The sequence below is a fragment of the Tenrec ecaudatus genome, chromosome 13 (genome assembly GCF_050624435.1).
Source record: "Tenrec ecaudatus isolate mTenEca1 chromosome 13, mTenEca1.hap1, whole genome shotgun sequence".
In the NCBI taxonomy this organism is placed as follows: domain Eukaryota; kingdom Metazoa; phylum Chordata; class Mammalia; order Afrosoricida; family Tenrecidae; genus Tenrec; species Tenrec ecaudatus.
In genome coordinates, this window is record NC_134542.1 from 139,658,303 (window position 1) to 139,673,063 (window position 14,761).

The 14,761-nt window shown below is 38.5% G+C and overlaps 1 protein-coding gene across 1 annotated transcript in view; it reads left to right on the top strand.

The window, feature by feature from the left end:
* Positions 1 to 14,761, top strand: part of RAB3GAP1 (RAB3 GTPase activating protein catalytic subunit 1) — a 110,191-nt gene that overhangs the window by 78,524 nt on the left and 16,906 nt on the right. Inside the window, exons 15-18 of the mRNA XM_075530295.1 lie at positions 1,855 to 2,027; positions 2,859 to 2,913; positions 3,152 to 3,514; positions 7,811 to 7,948. Of these exons, the coding sequence (XP_075386410.1) occupies positions 1,855 to 2,027; positions 2,859 to 2,913; positions 3,152 to 3,514; positions 7,811 to 7,948 (729 nt within the window). The remainder of the gene's footprint in view (positions 1 to 1,854; positions 2,028 to 2,858; positions 2,914 to 3,151; positions 3,515 to 7,810; positions 7,949 to 14,761) is intronic.

The following is a 14,761-nucleotide window of genomic DNA, read 5'->3' on the forward strand; positions in this document are numbered from 1 at the left end:
GGAGGAGGAAGCATTTAGGAACTAGAGGAAAGTTGTATGTTTCATCATTTCTATACTGCACACTGACTGGCTCGTCTTCTCTTCACGACCCTTCCCTAAGGGATTTCCAGTTGCCTACAGATGGGCTGAGTCTCCTCTCTCCACTCCACCTCATTCAAAATTACATGATTTTTTTTTGTTCTTTGATGCCTGATACCTCATCCCTTCGACACCTCGTGATCACACCAGCTGGTGTGCTTCTTCCATGTGGGGTTTGTTGCTTCTGAGCTAGATGGCTGCTTGTTTATCTTCAAGCCTTTAAGACCCCAGATGCTATATCTTTTGCTAGCCGGGCACATCAGCTTTCTTCACCGTATTTGCTTATGCACTCATTTTGTCTTCGATGATTGTGTCGGAAAGGTGAGCGTCACAGAATGCCAGGTTATTAGACCAAAGTATAATTGCGTTGAGGGAGTATTTGAGTAGAGGCCCAATGTCATAGATGTATTTCTTTATCGTTCTGTATGAATATATTTACATATGTAAATGCCTATATTTAGACCTCTATGAATGCCCTTTTCCTCCTAGTTGTTTCCTCTATTTACTTTTACTTTCCTCTTGTCCCACTATCATGTTCTCCCTTCATTCGGGTTTCAGTAATTCCTCTTGGTTACATTACCTTTGATTAAGCCCTACCAGGCATCCTACCCCCTCCTCACCATCAATTTTAGATCACTTGTTGTTCCCTTGTCCTTGGGTTTGTTAACACCCACTTCCTTTCCTCCCGCCTGCCGCTATTCCATGTCCCCTGGACCATTGGTCCGATGTATTTTTTTAAATTTCTTTTTTCTTTTTTTTTCTTTTTTCTATTTTACCCTAACCCTAAGTCCGATGTATTTTCTTCTGGATTGTTTATTCCACCTATCTTACATGCAAAGACAATAATAAACACAAAAACAAAACAGCAAAACAATACAACAAAAGAAAACAACAAATTTAAAACCATCACCCCCCAAAAGAAAAGCCTACAAATAGTTCCAGGTCTATTTGTTGACCTTTAGGAGTGTTTTCCAGTCGAGTCTGATAGGGTGCCATGCCCTGACCCCAAAGTCTATTTTTGGTGTTCCCCGAGGACTTCATTGCATTGCTCTTCTTGCTCTTTTGTTGCAAGCCTTTAGCGTTTCGTTCCAGTGGGGTGGGGTTAAATGGGGCACAGTTCCCGCTCTGTGCCTCCAGTGCTGTCCCTCGTAGTGCTACGGATCAGCCCTTCACTCTTAATACCCTAACGTTGACACTAGATTATGTAACTACCAATGAAAATAACTGAATTGATAGCGGATTTTCCTTATTTTGAGTCTTGTGCAATTGGCACATTATCTCATCCAGGTCTTTGGAGAAATGGGGAAGTGGAGAAATGAGAGACTTCAATTAACATGTAGAGATATGCCAAGTTAATGATTGTTTTACTGGTGTAAAATTAAGCCCATGGAGTGAGAGGAGAATTCAGAGGCTTTTATATTTTTAGTTTATACTGGTCTGATCTTGTTTAGGTTTGTCGGGCAGGGAGTTGTTTGTTTCTTTTACAACAGGCAGTACTCCTTTTGTAACTAAAAGAGGCTTTTTAAACACGTGAAAAAACTGGTTTAACCTTAAGAATTCCACAAAAGAAATTTGAAAGCTTTTTTTTACCTTAGTTGTGATCATGGAAACTGCCTCCGAATATTTTAGTTAATAATGTATAAGACATTTGGTAAAAGCTGGTTTTAGTAGAATAGGTTAATTTTAGGAGTCATACTGCTCCACAAACACTTTCTGATCATAATTGTAAATATGCTATTAACAAGTTTTGTTTTGTTCTTTTTTGGTTCAATTTAGAATCTCTTCAATCAGTTCAAATCAGCGCCATCTGACAGTTTAACCTACAAATTAGCTTTGTGCCTCTGTATGATCAATTTCTACCATGGAGGGTTAAAAGGAGTAGCACACCTCTGGCAGGAATTTGTTCTTGAAATGCGTTTCAGATGGGAAAACAACTTTCTGATTCCAGGGTAATAATTTCAATATCCATTTCCCTTATACAGTGTGTTATTAGTAGGTGTTGATCTTTGGCCCATGAATTCACCCCTTCTAGGAAATGTGGTCTTAAAATGTGTTAAGAAACGTGTAGATGATTTATAGGTAGAGGCATTCGCTGCAGCTAATTTCTGCTGAGCTCTACAGTAGATTCCAACTCATAGACACCCTGTAGGCGAGGATAACTTTCCCGATGAGTTTCTGAGACTATAAATCGTTACGGGAGCATCTTCCTGGGAAGATCTGGTGGTTTTGAACTGCTGTCTTGCAGCTAACAGCCCAGGCAGCACATAACCCACTCTACCACCAAGGCTCTTTTTTGCAGCTAACGTGTAATGGGGAAATAGTCAAAGAATGATTAAAGAATGGTTTGATTCTGTAGTAGATTATGGGACTATGAGTCATCTTTTTCCCAAGAATCTTTAATGTCACAGAAAATGTTCGAGGTGTTTTATAGTAGTATTATACAATATAGTATTGCATGTGTATAGACGAAAAAGATTTTAAAATGCAGCTATTTATTAACAGTAGTTTGTCTCGATAAAAAGCTATCCCTAGTTTGTCTTTAAGTCTTCAGGAATCTCTTAATGTTTTTGTAGTTTGTGGATGAGGGAGGACAAAAGAAATGTGAGCATATGACTCCTCTTAGTGTTAGTCACTTCATTTTTGGAACTTCATTACCTTATGTTAATCTAGGTTTTATTTCTCATCAGTCTAGCTGGAACTTAAGGTAATTTGAAAAATATGCACATATAAAGTAGTTTTACCCAAACTAAGATTCCTTTTCCTACTACTTTCTTTGATAGACTAGCAAGTGGTGCCCCTGATCTGCGGTGTTGTTTATTGCATCAGAAACTACAGGTAGGATTTCTTAATGCCTGCATATCTATGTTACCTTTATCTTAACTTGCGTTGTTACAGCAGTCCATGTAATAATAGATCGTACTCTGCTCTCAATGTACTGCTATAGGTTACTGATCATTACTATCGTTCAAAACCAGAAGTGAAAAGGGGTGGGGAATAACATTAAATAGCCAAGGCATGCATAGGTTTTCTTTTAATGGTTACTTATTGAAATACATTCTTTCTTTTTGTTAAGATGTTAAATTGCTGCATTGAGAGAAAGAAGGCACGTGATGAAGGGAAAAAGACAAGTCCTTCAGAGAATGTAACTAGTATATATCCTGGAAAAGCTGGAGACCAGTTTGGATCAGATCACCTGAAAGATACGGATAAAGAAAAGGGAGAGGTTGGAAAATCTTGGGATTCCTGGAGTGACAGTGAAGAGGAGTTTTTTGAATGCCTAAGTGATACTGAAGAACTGAAGGGAAATGGACCAGAAAGTGGCAAGAAAGGGGGTCCCAAGGAGATGGCACATGTAAAACCAGAGGGGCGTCTTTTTCAGCATGGGAACCTCACCCTGCTGCATAATGGAGAACCGCTCTATGTTCCTGTAACCCAGGTAGGCGCGAGGTGCCTTTCGGACACTCTAGGTTTTTATATGGTTGTTTATAGACATTCGTTTTAGTAGCAGACGATCAGTGTGGATAAGAGCAATACCTTAGAAAGCGTGTATCTAAAGAGTCAAGATTTGAAATCTCAATAAACATTGTGACTTTTAGATACACCGTGTCTGAAATTGAGGAATCTGTTAAAGTTAAGTTTATAATTACTACTCACGTAAAGGTGATTGGTTACTTTATGAGCTGATGGTGAGTACAGATATTTAAGAAACAAACTCCATGAATATGAACTTAAAGCCAAAAACCCTTCCATTGTATTTTTTTTCCTGTTCAAAATTATAATTTGAAGCCATTTTACACCATTAGTAAAATAGCAATAGCACCTAAGATCAGAATTTTTTATAAGTAAAATCTGGATATGTTTTATTGTGAAAAAGTTCAATCTAGAAAAACATCAAGCTCCAACATTCATCTGTAGAAGTAAACATTTTCAGTTTGGGATAAATTTTTTGTACCTAAATCTATACACTGATGTGTAGTGTGTGTGTGTGTGTGTGTGTGTGTGTGTGTCCAGTGTTACATATGCATACAGATATATCATTTTATGGAATTTTTAAAACATAAGCATTAGTGTATTACTTTTTTGTACACAGTTTTATTACTATCACTAGGCTTGGGTGTTTTTCTTTTTGAAATCAGCTCTTCACAATCCATCCATCCATCCATTGTGTCAAGCACATCTGTACATATGTTGCCATCATCATTTTCAAAACATTTTCTTTGTGTATTACTTTTAAGCTAATATGTCCTGAATATCTTTCCCTGTCATTACTCCTGGATCTATTTCATGTCTTTTTAAATTTTTTGTATAATATTCCATGGTACAAACGATCCACAACTTACTTCGGCATCCTTCAATAATGCCCAGTATGTTCTTTGTAAGTTTTTGCTGTGAACAGTACTATAATAATATTTTATGCATTATGCATTCATATATGCGTGTTGCTCTTAAAAAAGATAATGAAGCATGGGATTGATAGGTAAACTAATCTGCAAGTCAACAAATTACTCCTCAGAAAGGTATATTCTATGCTCACGTCCACGGACTAGTGGCTGGCAATCATCGCCATGGTGATAGAAACTATGTCACACATCACATAATAAAATTTTGCCAGTGCAACATTTTAGGTATCCTTTGTATTGCACAAGATTGTTGTGTGGAAAACAGCATAAATGAGGGACACTGACATTTTAAATAAAACAATCATTTTAAAAAGAGACCACATCATAACACATACCTGGAAGCATGAAAACAAGTATATGAGGATTGGGTCATGAGTTGATGCTTAGATACAGAAGCAATGAGGGGGGTGTTGTTCTTAGCCTAAGCTGTTCTTCTGGCAGTCCATGATGGGCTCAATGTTCTCTGCCAGAACAACAGTTCAAATGTATCAGTCCTCTGCAGCCTTCCTGTGTGTGGTCTAGCTGACACATGCTTCTGAGATGGTTAAAAATACCCTTAGGTCAGGTATACCTGAGTGTCATCAAAGTGACATCTTTGCTTTCTAACACTTTAAAGAGATCTTGTGTGACAGATTTGCCCAGAGTAACACATTTGATTTCTTGACTGCTGCTCCCATGAGCCTTGATTGTGAATCCAAGCAAGATAAAATTGTAGACAACTTCAGTCCTTTCTCCATTTATCTGCTGGTCTGGTCATGCGGATTTTTGTTTCTTTTATATCGAGTTGCAGTCCATACTGCAACAGTCTTTGCTCTTCATCAGTCAGTGCTTCAAGTTCTCCTTACTTTCAGCAAGAAAGGTGGTGTCATCTGCATATTGTACCTTGTTAAAGAGCCTTCCTCCAATCGTGATACTTCCTTCACAGTGTCCCACCACTCTCAGATGGTTTGCTCAGTATACATTGGATAAGTGTGGTGAAAGAGCAGAGCACTGGTGTACACCTTCCCTAATTTTAAACATCCAAATGCAATTTAAGTCATTGGTCTTCAATGGAGAGTGTTTACTGAAAATGTGCTAGGATATCTCTTTTACAGCCCTATGAAGTCTATAAGTTCTGATGGCCCTGTGGAGTAGGCATTGGGCTGCTAACCATAGGAGGTCAGTTCAAATCTACCAGCCATTTGGGGGAGAAAGTTGAACCTGTCTGCTCCTGTAAAATTTACAGTTTCAGGAACCCTCAGGAGCTTTCTACCATGTCTATTGGATGACTTATAATATGAATCCCCTGTATTGTACGCATTTACATTTGAGGAAAATAGAGAAAGGTTGAAAATAATTGCCCAAGGTCACAGAGCTGGGGTTCAAACGCAGATCATATTTTCTTTAGAGTCCAAGCTTTTAACTAGTAGATTATACTGTCTTTCTGATTCTTTTTGTTTGATACTTTTACTTGTTGAGTAATTAGAACTTACACATGTTCATTGTAGAGAAAAAGGAAAAGTCCTGGTTTCATAACCTAGTGATAAAGCACTTTTAGATCAGTTCTCTCACATTTTTTAATATACTAAACCATTTTCCTATTGTTGAACATTGGGATTCTTCCTTATTGTCATGTTATAACTAATGCTGCAGTGCTGTTCTAGAAATGGAATTATTGCATCAATATATGCCTAACAGATTGTCTGCCAGACTCTTGTCCAGGCAAGCTTATTATACTTTGTATTCCTTAGGGCAGTTTTTTATTTAAATAACCCATTTTAGATTTGTTTGCTTCAAACACAAAAATGATACAATAGAAAGAAATGCTATCCTTTTGTTTGTTGCTGTGTGTTTTGAATAGAACTTGGAACCGGTTGTAAATTTTCAATCATGATCAAGGAAGCGTATACATTGCACAGCAAACAGATCTTTTGCTCCTGGCATTTTGACTAGAGTAGGAAACAGGAAACTATTGCCTCACTCCAAGATCGCAACTAATCACAGTGATTTGAATGTGTGTCCACTGCCATCTTGGCATGGGCTCCACTGCCTGTTTCCTACTCAGGTCACCATGCCTAAGAGACTTATTGCTGTGTAACTCATAGGCGCATGGCCATGACTGTGCCGGTTTGAACTGGTTCAAATCCTTGGTTTTGAATGCCATAGCCTTATCACACTTTTATTTCTGACAGGTGTTGTTTAACATTACTTATCTTTAGGGCAGTGGCTCCATTTGAGTGTAAGTTTGCCCTGCAGGGGACATTAAACAGTGCCTGGAAATATTTTTTGGTTGTCAAGAGGAGGGAGTGGTATTGTAGAAGGAATGGACCAGGGATGCTACCCAGCATTCTGCACTGCACAGGAAGGATTATCCAGCCGGAAGTTTTAGTAGACTTGTACTGTAGAAATTGTTGAGTTGGTGTATGATCTGCTATGTAGATTCTTAACAACAACAAGGGGTAGGGGTCACTGACTTTTGAGTAAGCCTCTGGAATTTTGAAGGAATCTATTTTAAAGTGCTCTAGACCCTTAACCTAGTTCTTTCCCTAGGTCTTAACCTTATTCATATCTGAGCTTGTTTTTTTTTTTTTTGTTTTAACAGCAAGCATGTAAGCTTTGGCTAGCCTCTTGACTTTTGAGTTTTTCATATTTCAATTATGAATTCAGTATCCAGAGAACTTCCCTAAGCTCCTTTGAACAATTCTGAAATCACCTCTTAGTGATCCTACAACTGTATCTTTCTTTAGATTTGCTTTATCTGCTTTAAAAATATATACTATATATAGTGTGTATATATATACACTATGTGTGTGTGTATACATACATACATATATACACACATACCATCTCTGAGCCTAAATGAGAAAATCCTCAGCTTATAATGGAAATAACTAATTAGAATGCCTTAGGAAACTAAACTCAGAACAAATCCTCTGACATAAAACACATTTATCTGAGGGTTTTTGATTGGGGTCCAAATAATTTGCATTTACTTTATCTACATATATTTCTGTTTTCCTTTGCCGTTAGTGGTGATAAAAATCTAGTCACACCTGGACGATCTGCATTAGGTCTTCATTTCTTGATGACTAGCAGAATCAATCCTCCTCCACTCATTCAGCCATTAGTCCTCACGGGGAAACAGGATTCATGTCTAAGGCAGCTGACAGGCCCTATTTATTCTTAATTTGTAACTTTTTAATGTAGGGTCTCAAGCTCCCATCTCTCTGAATTCTTTTAAATACATATCTTGTGACTGCTGGAGCTGATCTAATTGTCTCCATTCCATTTGTGTCATTCTACTTTGTCTATAAAAAGGCTGTTCATGAGCTTTGTCCTTTTGTGCTTTACAGGAACCGGCACCTATGACAGAAGATCTGCTGGAAGAGCAGTCTGAGGTTTTAGCTAAATTAGGCACCTCGGCAGAGGGGGCTCACCTCCGAGCACGTATGCAGAGCGCGTGCTTGCTCTCAGATATGGAGTCTTTTAAGGTGGGTCATGCTTTCGGGGCACTGTGGTCTATTTTGAGCTATTCTGGGATGGAACTGTGAAAATCACTCAGCAAAGTGATAAAAAGGCCTGGGTGTCATTTTCTGTGGAGTGTTGAATTTCATTAGTAGTCACGACACCTATCCCTCATCCCCAAAGGACTTAGTCAAACATGTTTCTGAATTTTTAGAAAGGAAAAATCCAAACAACCATCTTTGAGTAATAGTTGAAAGTTGATGAAGGAATCACTGTATGGTGTTGAGGTGTTATTCAACAATTTAATACACGAGTTTTAGAAAACTCTCTTAAGAGTCAGTGTAGATGGCTTCATATTGCAAATCTTTGAGGCCTACTGTGTGCTACACATTGTGGTTAGATGAGTAAGAAATAGAGTTGTTTACCTTCTTTGTGAGGTTGTGAGAAGGAGTTGGGTCAATAATTATGTGATAGTTCACATGAGTAGTTTATCAAGGAAAGTGATTTGACTTGCTGCGGGGATCAGAGAAGATTTCTCAGAAGACTCATCATTTAAGAAGAGTAGACTTTTGCTACCTAAAGAATGTTCTAGGCTTATAGGTAGACCTGTATCTAAAATATGAAGGATTCAAGAATGGATGACATTTGGCTTCTTTCCAGAAATGAAGGGAAGAAAGGAAAAAAAGAAATGAAGGAAGAAGAAAGGACTTTGTATTTGCATTATTTATTCTTCTTATTATTGTTACTTATTCTTAAAAGCAGAGTCAAACATTGTGTATATTGGAAAAAAGAAAAAGAAAATGGGTAGCCTAGTGGGCCATAGGCCTCTTTGTTGCCACTGCTGATTCACTGACCTGTTCCCTGGCCCAGGCTTCCCCTGTCACCCCGTAGCTGTTCGTGAGAGCCCCATCTCCCTAATCCAGAGCCCTGCTCAGACCTGCTTCTGAGCTCTTTGGCCAGCTTGACTTTGATTTTCTTCTGATAAGTAAAAAATACATTTCAATAAAAAGCATAAGCCCCTTGTTTTCCTCCCTGCGCACAGACTTAAGTGACGACAAGGGGTGGCTTTGGTTTCCTGTTTATCACCTTCATCTCTATTAAAAGGGAAAATCTGTAGAAAACTTCCCATGTTTTCCTTAGAGAATCGAAAATGTGGAAAATGTATGAATCTGTAGTAGACAGTATTTTTGTTTAAAACAAAAAAAAAAAGTTAGAAAACAGCAGTGAATAAAGAAAAGTCTATTGACTCAGCACATTTTTTCCTCCCAAGCAAACAGAGCAGGGAATTGGCACAGGTGTGTGCACAACAGGATGTACTAGCCCGTACAGCATCAGCATCTGCTCTTCACCTGACCCGCTAGCTGCTGCCTTGATAGTCTGGGCGTTTCTGTGCAGGAGGAAGTTCCAAACTGCAGCTTCCAAAGTTTGGCTGTAGAAACACATTTGCCTCTCTATAAGGTTCTATGTAATTCCTTTAGCACTATGCTTAAAAGCAAAAGTGTAGTTTAGTAGAATCTTTTGGGCTGACTTCAACACACATGTCTTATCAGAAAATTGGTTGTATTTCTTTTCTTTCTTTTTAATGCAAGTTAAAACAGCCATTTTACTAAGGGCCCAATGGGGATAACTTGTCTATGCTCCATGATACTTGGATCCTTCACTGGAAACCTAGAAGACAAGGCTGGAATAGTCTGAAGGCATACTCTGATGCCTGGGTTTGGATGGCTCAAAGACCAGAGCACCTACACATGACCTCTTTTTGTAGTGTGGCGTCTTCACAACATGCTATGGCCGGTCTTCGGGGTGACTGAAGTTCTTAAGATCTATCCAATAAGGCTGCATCCCTTTCTATGACCTGTCCTTAGAAAGCACATTGCATCCCACTTGCTATACATAATCTGTCGGTCATCGTAATCATGAACCCACCCAGATGATTATGTCACTACAGAATCAAATTCACAGATTGTCTGGATCTGTATCGCAAAAACATGTAGCCATTATGAGTTTTTCTAAACTCTTTATTTTAATAAAGATGAGAGAAATAAACAGGAAATAAAAGACTGTCACTTGAATCTTGCCAAAGCTACGAAATCATGCTGTGGAAGAGCATTTAGCATGAGCAACATTTGCAGTGACCATCTTTGGAAACTACGAACCAACGTAACATTTTTAAAATTTGCCTTGAGAACTGTAAAGCCAAGTAAAGTCAGAATACCCCATGCCTGTAACCTGTGCATTCTTTTCTTTTGTGGGACGTTTCTAGAACCAGTGTTTTATAGCATGCAAATGCAAAGAATTGATTGAAAGTAGCCAATAAAAATATAGATTGTTTTTCAAATGGCCTAATTACACATCTGCCCTCTATGGGAATTAGATTATGTTATGGAGTTGCTTTGAAGCACGCATGATTGCAGTTTCCTGTTTGTGTAGGACTGAGTTGGCATTAGGGGCCTTAGAAGAGTGCCTGGTCCCTTCACATGGATTTGTAAACTGGTGTAGATTATAGCACGTAGCCAGGGGACCCACTGAGGAGAAATTGGCGATTTAGCCTGGGTTTGTTACCACTTACATCACATACTGTTACAGGCAATTAAAATATAATGCTCATAAACAAGAAGAATATGGTATGATTGCTGATAAGGACTATAGCCAAAAGTGTATAAATGTCCTTTAATTAACTAATATATTGTTAGTCCTTTAATATTTTGTTGTTAGTTGTCATCAAGTCAATTCTGCTAATACTATTACTGGACACTTTTGCAAAAGAGACCTCCATGCCTTACCACCAACACTATGAAGCTTCTTTTTTTTTTTTCCACACATAGCTTTAGGTTTACTGTAAAGATTTTAGAATGCATCATTGTTAATTCTATTAAATTAACCACTGAATAAAACTTTTTTCTAGTTATTTTGGTTTTCAGAATCATGGAAAACAAGTTTGAATTCCAATTTATTAACAGCACAAAAACTGTTTGAATAATGGTAATTTGTTATATGAAGTGTAAGAATCGGATGATTAAATAGAATATTTTTTGAGGTTAGCCCATATTTATTGCAGAATCAGTATTGATTTATCGAGTTAAAAAACCAGAAGTCTTTCCATTGTGTTGTTATTCTGATCGTGTTATGTATTATTTACTTTACTTGAGTTTGATACTTTTCTAGAATTGAGTAGTTATTACAGCATAATTTTCAAAGAAATTAAATAACTTCTAAAATTATTTTTCCTTTAAATCAAGTTAAATGAAAAATTATTTTCCCCATATATAAAGGCGTAGCAAAAGTAAAATGGCTTTTGGTTCCTTAGACTCTTAACTTGTTCTAAGAGAGATAATCAGACTTTGAAAAAGTATTGCTACAAATCATAGCAAGATGACTTATTAACCTTTATTAACCAGAAATATCAAACTGTTAAGCTACTGCTTTTCAGCGTATTCTCCAACGAGTTCTAATGGCAGCGTCTGCTACCCCTTGTCTGTCAGTTTGTCATACTGTGGTGGCTTATGTATTGCTGTGATACTGGGAGCTGTGCTGCTGGTATTGCCAGATGCCAGCAGGGCTACCCAAAGTGAACGAGTTTCAGCCAAGCTTCTAAACTCAGAACAAACCACAATGAAGGAATAGACTGTCCACACTTCAGAAGAATCAGCCACTGAAAGCTTTATGGCTGGCATTGAAAAATTGTCAGATACTGAAAACTTCATGACTCAACAGAATACTGTCAGAGATGATGCCAGAAGGTGAGCCCCTCAGTTCAGAAGGCACTCAGTTTGACTGAAGCAGAGCTTCTCAGGGTAGAGTTAATCATAGTGATGTGGTTGGAGTAAAGCCTGTAGGAGTAAAGTCTTAGGGACCTTTGTTGAGGCACAACTTAAATGAGAAGAAACAACTGCAAATATTTATTAATAACTGGAGCTTGGAATGTAGAGTATGAATCTAGGAAAGTTAGAAAGTGGCAAAATGAAATGGACCTCACATAAAGATCAGTATCGGCATGCATCAATAGCAGTATTGGCCATTTTGAATCTGTAAATCATATGGTTTATTACACCTGGGGTGAGAGATTAAAGAGGAATGACATCACATTCATCATCAAAAGGGACATTTTAAGATCTATCTTGAAGTACCTACCTACCCATGTATGAGGAAATCCAGTGAATACAACTATTATTCAAATTTCTATACCAGCCACTAAAGATGATAATGAAGAATTTCACCAACATCTCCAGTTTGGGATTGATCAAACATGCAATCAAGGTACATTGATAATTTTTGGCGACTGGAAAGTAAAACTTGGAAATAAAGGGAAGGAACAGTAGTAGGAAAATAGGGCCTGGGTAATAGAAGTGAAGCTGGAAATCACAGGATAGAATTTTGCAAGACCAAGGACATCTTCATGGCAAATACCATTTTTCAGCAAAAAGTAATTCTACACATGAACTTTCTCCAGATGAAATACACAAATAAAATTGACGACATCTGTGGGAAGAGACGATGGAGAAGCGCAATGTCAGCAGCTAAAACCAGGCCAGGAGCTGACTATGGAACAGACCATTCATTGTTCATATGCAACTTTGGGTTGAAAGGGAAGAAAATTAAAAGAAGCCCACAAGAGCCAAAATATGGTCTTGAGTCTATCCACCTGAATTTTATGAATATCTCAAGAACAGATTTTGCAGATGGAACACTAATGACAAAAGACATGGTGAGCTGTGGGAGGTTATCAAGAACACCATACATGAATAAAGCAGATCATTATAAAGACAAGAAAGAAAGAAAAAAATAAAAGTGGATATAAAAGAGACTGATACTTGCTCTTAATCATAGAGTAGCTAAGGTAAATGGAAGAAATGACTAAGCCAAAGAGCTGAACAGAGAAGTTCAAAGGGCAGCTTGAGAAGACAAAGTAAAATACCTGTATAATGAAATGTGCAAGTCCTTCAGAGTTAGAAAACCAAAAAGGAAGAATATCCTCAGTGTATCTTAAGCTAAAAGAACTAAAGAAAAAATGTAAGCCTTGAGTTGTAATATTGAAAGGTTCTATGGGCAAAATATTAAAGGATGCAACAAGTATCAAAAGAAGATGGAAAATAATATAGAGTCCTGAACCAAGAACTAGTCGACATTAAAGAAGTAGCATATAATCAAGAACCAGTGGTACTGAAGGAAGAAGTTCAAGTTGCACTGAAGACTTAAACCAAAAACAAGGCTCCAAGAATTTCGGAATACCAATTTAAATGTTTCAGCAAGCCAAGAAATTTGGAAGACAGTTACCTGGCTGAACCGTGTTTGTACTCATTCCAAAGAAAGGTGACTCAATTGAATGTTCAAATTTTAGAGCAGTATGATCAGTATTACATGCAGTACATTGACAGGGCGCTGCCAGAGATGTGGGCTGGATTCAGAAGAAGACGTGGAACAAGGCATATCATTGTAGAGAATACTAGGAAGATGTTTACTTGTGCTTCATTGACTATGCTAAGGCATTCAACTGTGTGGACCATAACAAACTATGGATAGCCTGAGAGGAACGGGAATTAGAGTATTTCATTGTGCTTTTGTAGAATTCATCTGTTGGTCAGGATAGACTAGAGAAACAAATTCATAGACACTCGTGTATAGGAAAGGGCTTTATATAAAGAGTAATTGACATTAAGAAAACATCCTAGCCCAGTCCCGTTCAAGTCCATAAATCCGATATTAGCCCATATGTCCAGTAACAATCTGGAAATTCCTCTTCAGACTCACTCAGCACATGCAATGACTCCAAATACAGGAAAAGGGCAGGCCAGTGGGTGGAAAGTCTGTGGATCCAGTGGCTTTAGAAGAATCTCATGGGTCTCCACGTGGCTCCTCCAGCTCCAGGGTTCTGCCCTATCAGTGTGTCCTCATGTGGTTTGTCAACAGGAATGTCTCACAGGGAGACAAGCAGAGAGCCTGTGTGTGTCTGGCCTCCAGTGAGCTATTTATCTCCACAGCTCCTCCAAATGAGGTAATCAAGCTGCGACCTGATTAACAGAGTAGACCTCACCCCTTCGCAAGTTGACACCAGATAATGTAACTACCACATTATAACTATCTTATGGATCAAGGGACAGGACAAGAGAACGCTGGGTGGGTTAAAATCAGGAAAGGTCCTCATAAAGGGTGCATCCTCTCACCATACTTACTCAATCTGTGTACTAAGCAAATCATCGTAACAGCTGGAAGAATACAGCATCAGGATTGTTTCTGTTGTTAACTGCCATCGAGTCAGTTCCAACCCATCATGACTCTGCACGAAGGATCAAAACCCTGCCATTTTCACAATGGTTCCTATGCTTAAACCCATTGTTGAAGCCATGGCGTCAACCCCATCTCCCTGAGGGCCTTCCTCTTGAAAGAAGCGCGGCCAGAGTGCTTCTTGGAAGCAAGGATGGTGGTATTTCCTTTCATGGACTTTGGACTTATTATCAGGAGAGACCAGCCACTGGAGAAAGATATCATTCTTGGTAAAGTAGGGGGCCACCAAAAGAGGAAGGCGCTCAATAAGATGGATTAACCCAGTGGCTGCAACTGTGGGCCCAACTCTAGGAGCAATTGTGAGGATTGCACGGGGCCAGGTGACATTTCTGTATGTTGTACATGGAATCTCTGTGAGTTGGAACTGACATGAAGTCATCTACCAACAGCAACAATGGCAGTGTTCCCACCTTTCTATACCTTCCCTGAAAAGTCACCTATCAAAATGGCGGTTTGGCTATTCTCGAGGGATTCACCTTGTTTGGTGTTTTTTGCTTTTGTTTTTCAATGTTCTTTGAGTTTGGGTAACAAAGAGAAGTCTGATGGGGGAAGACCAG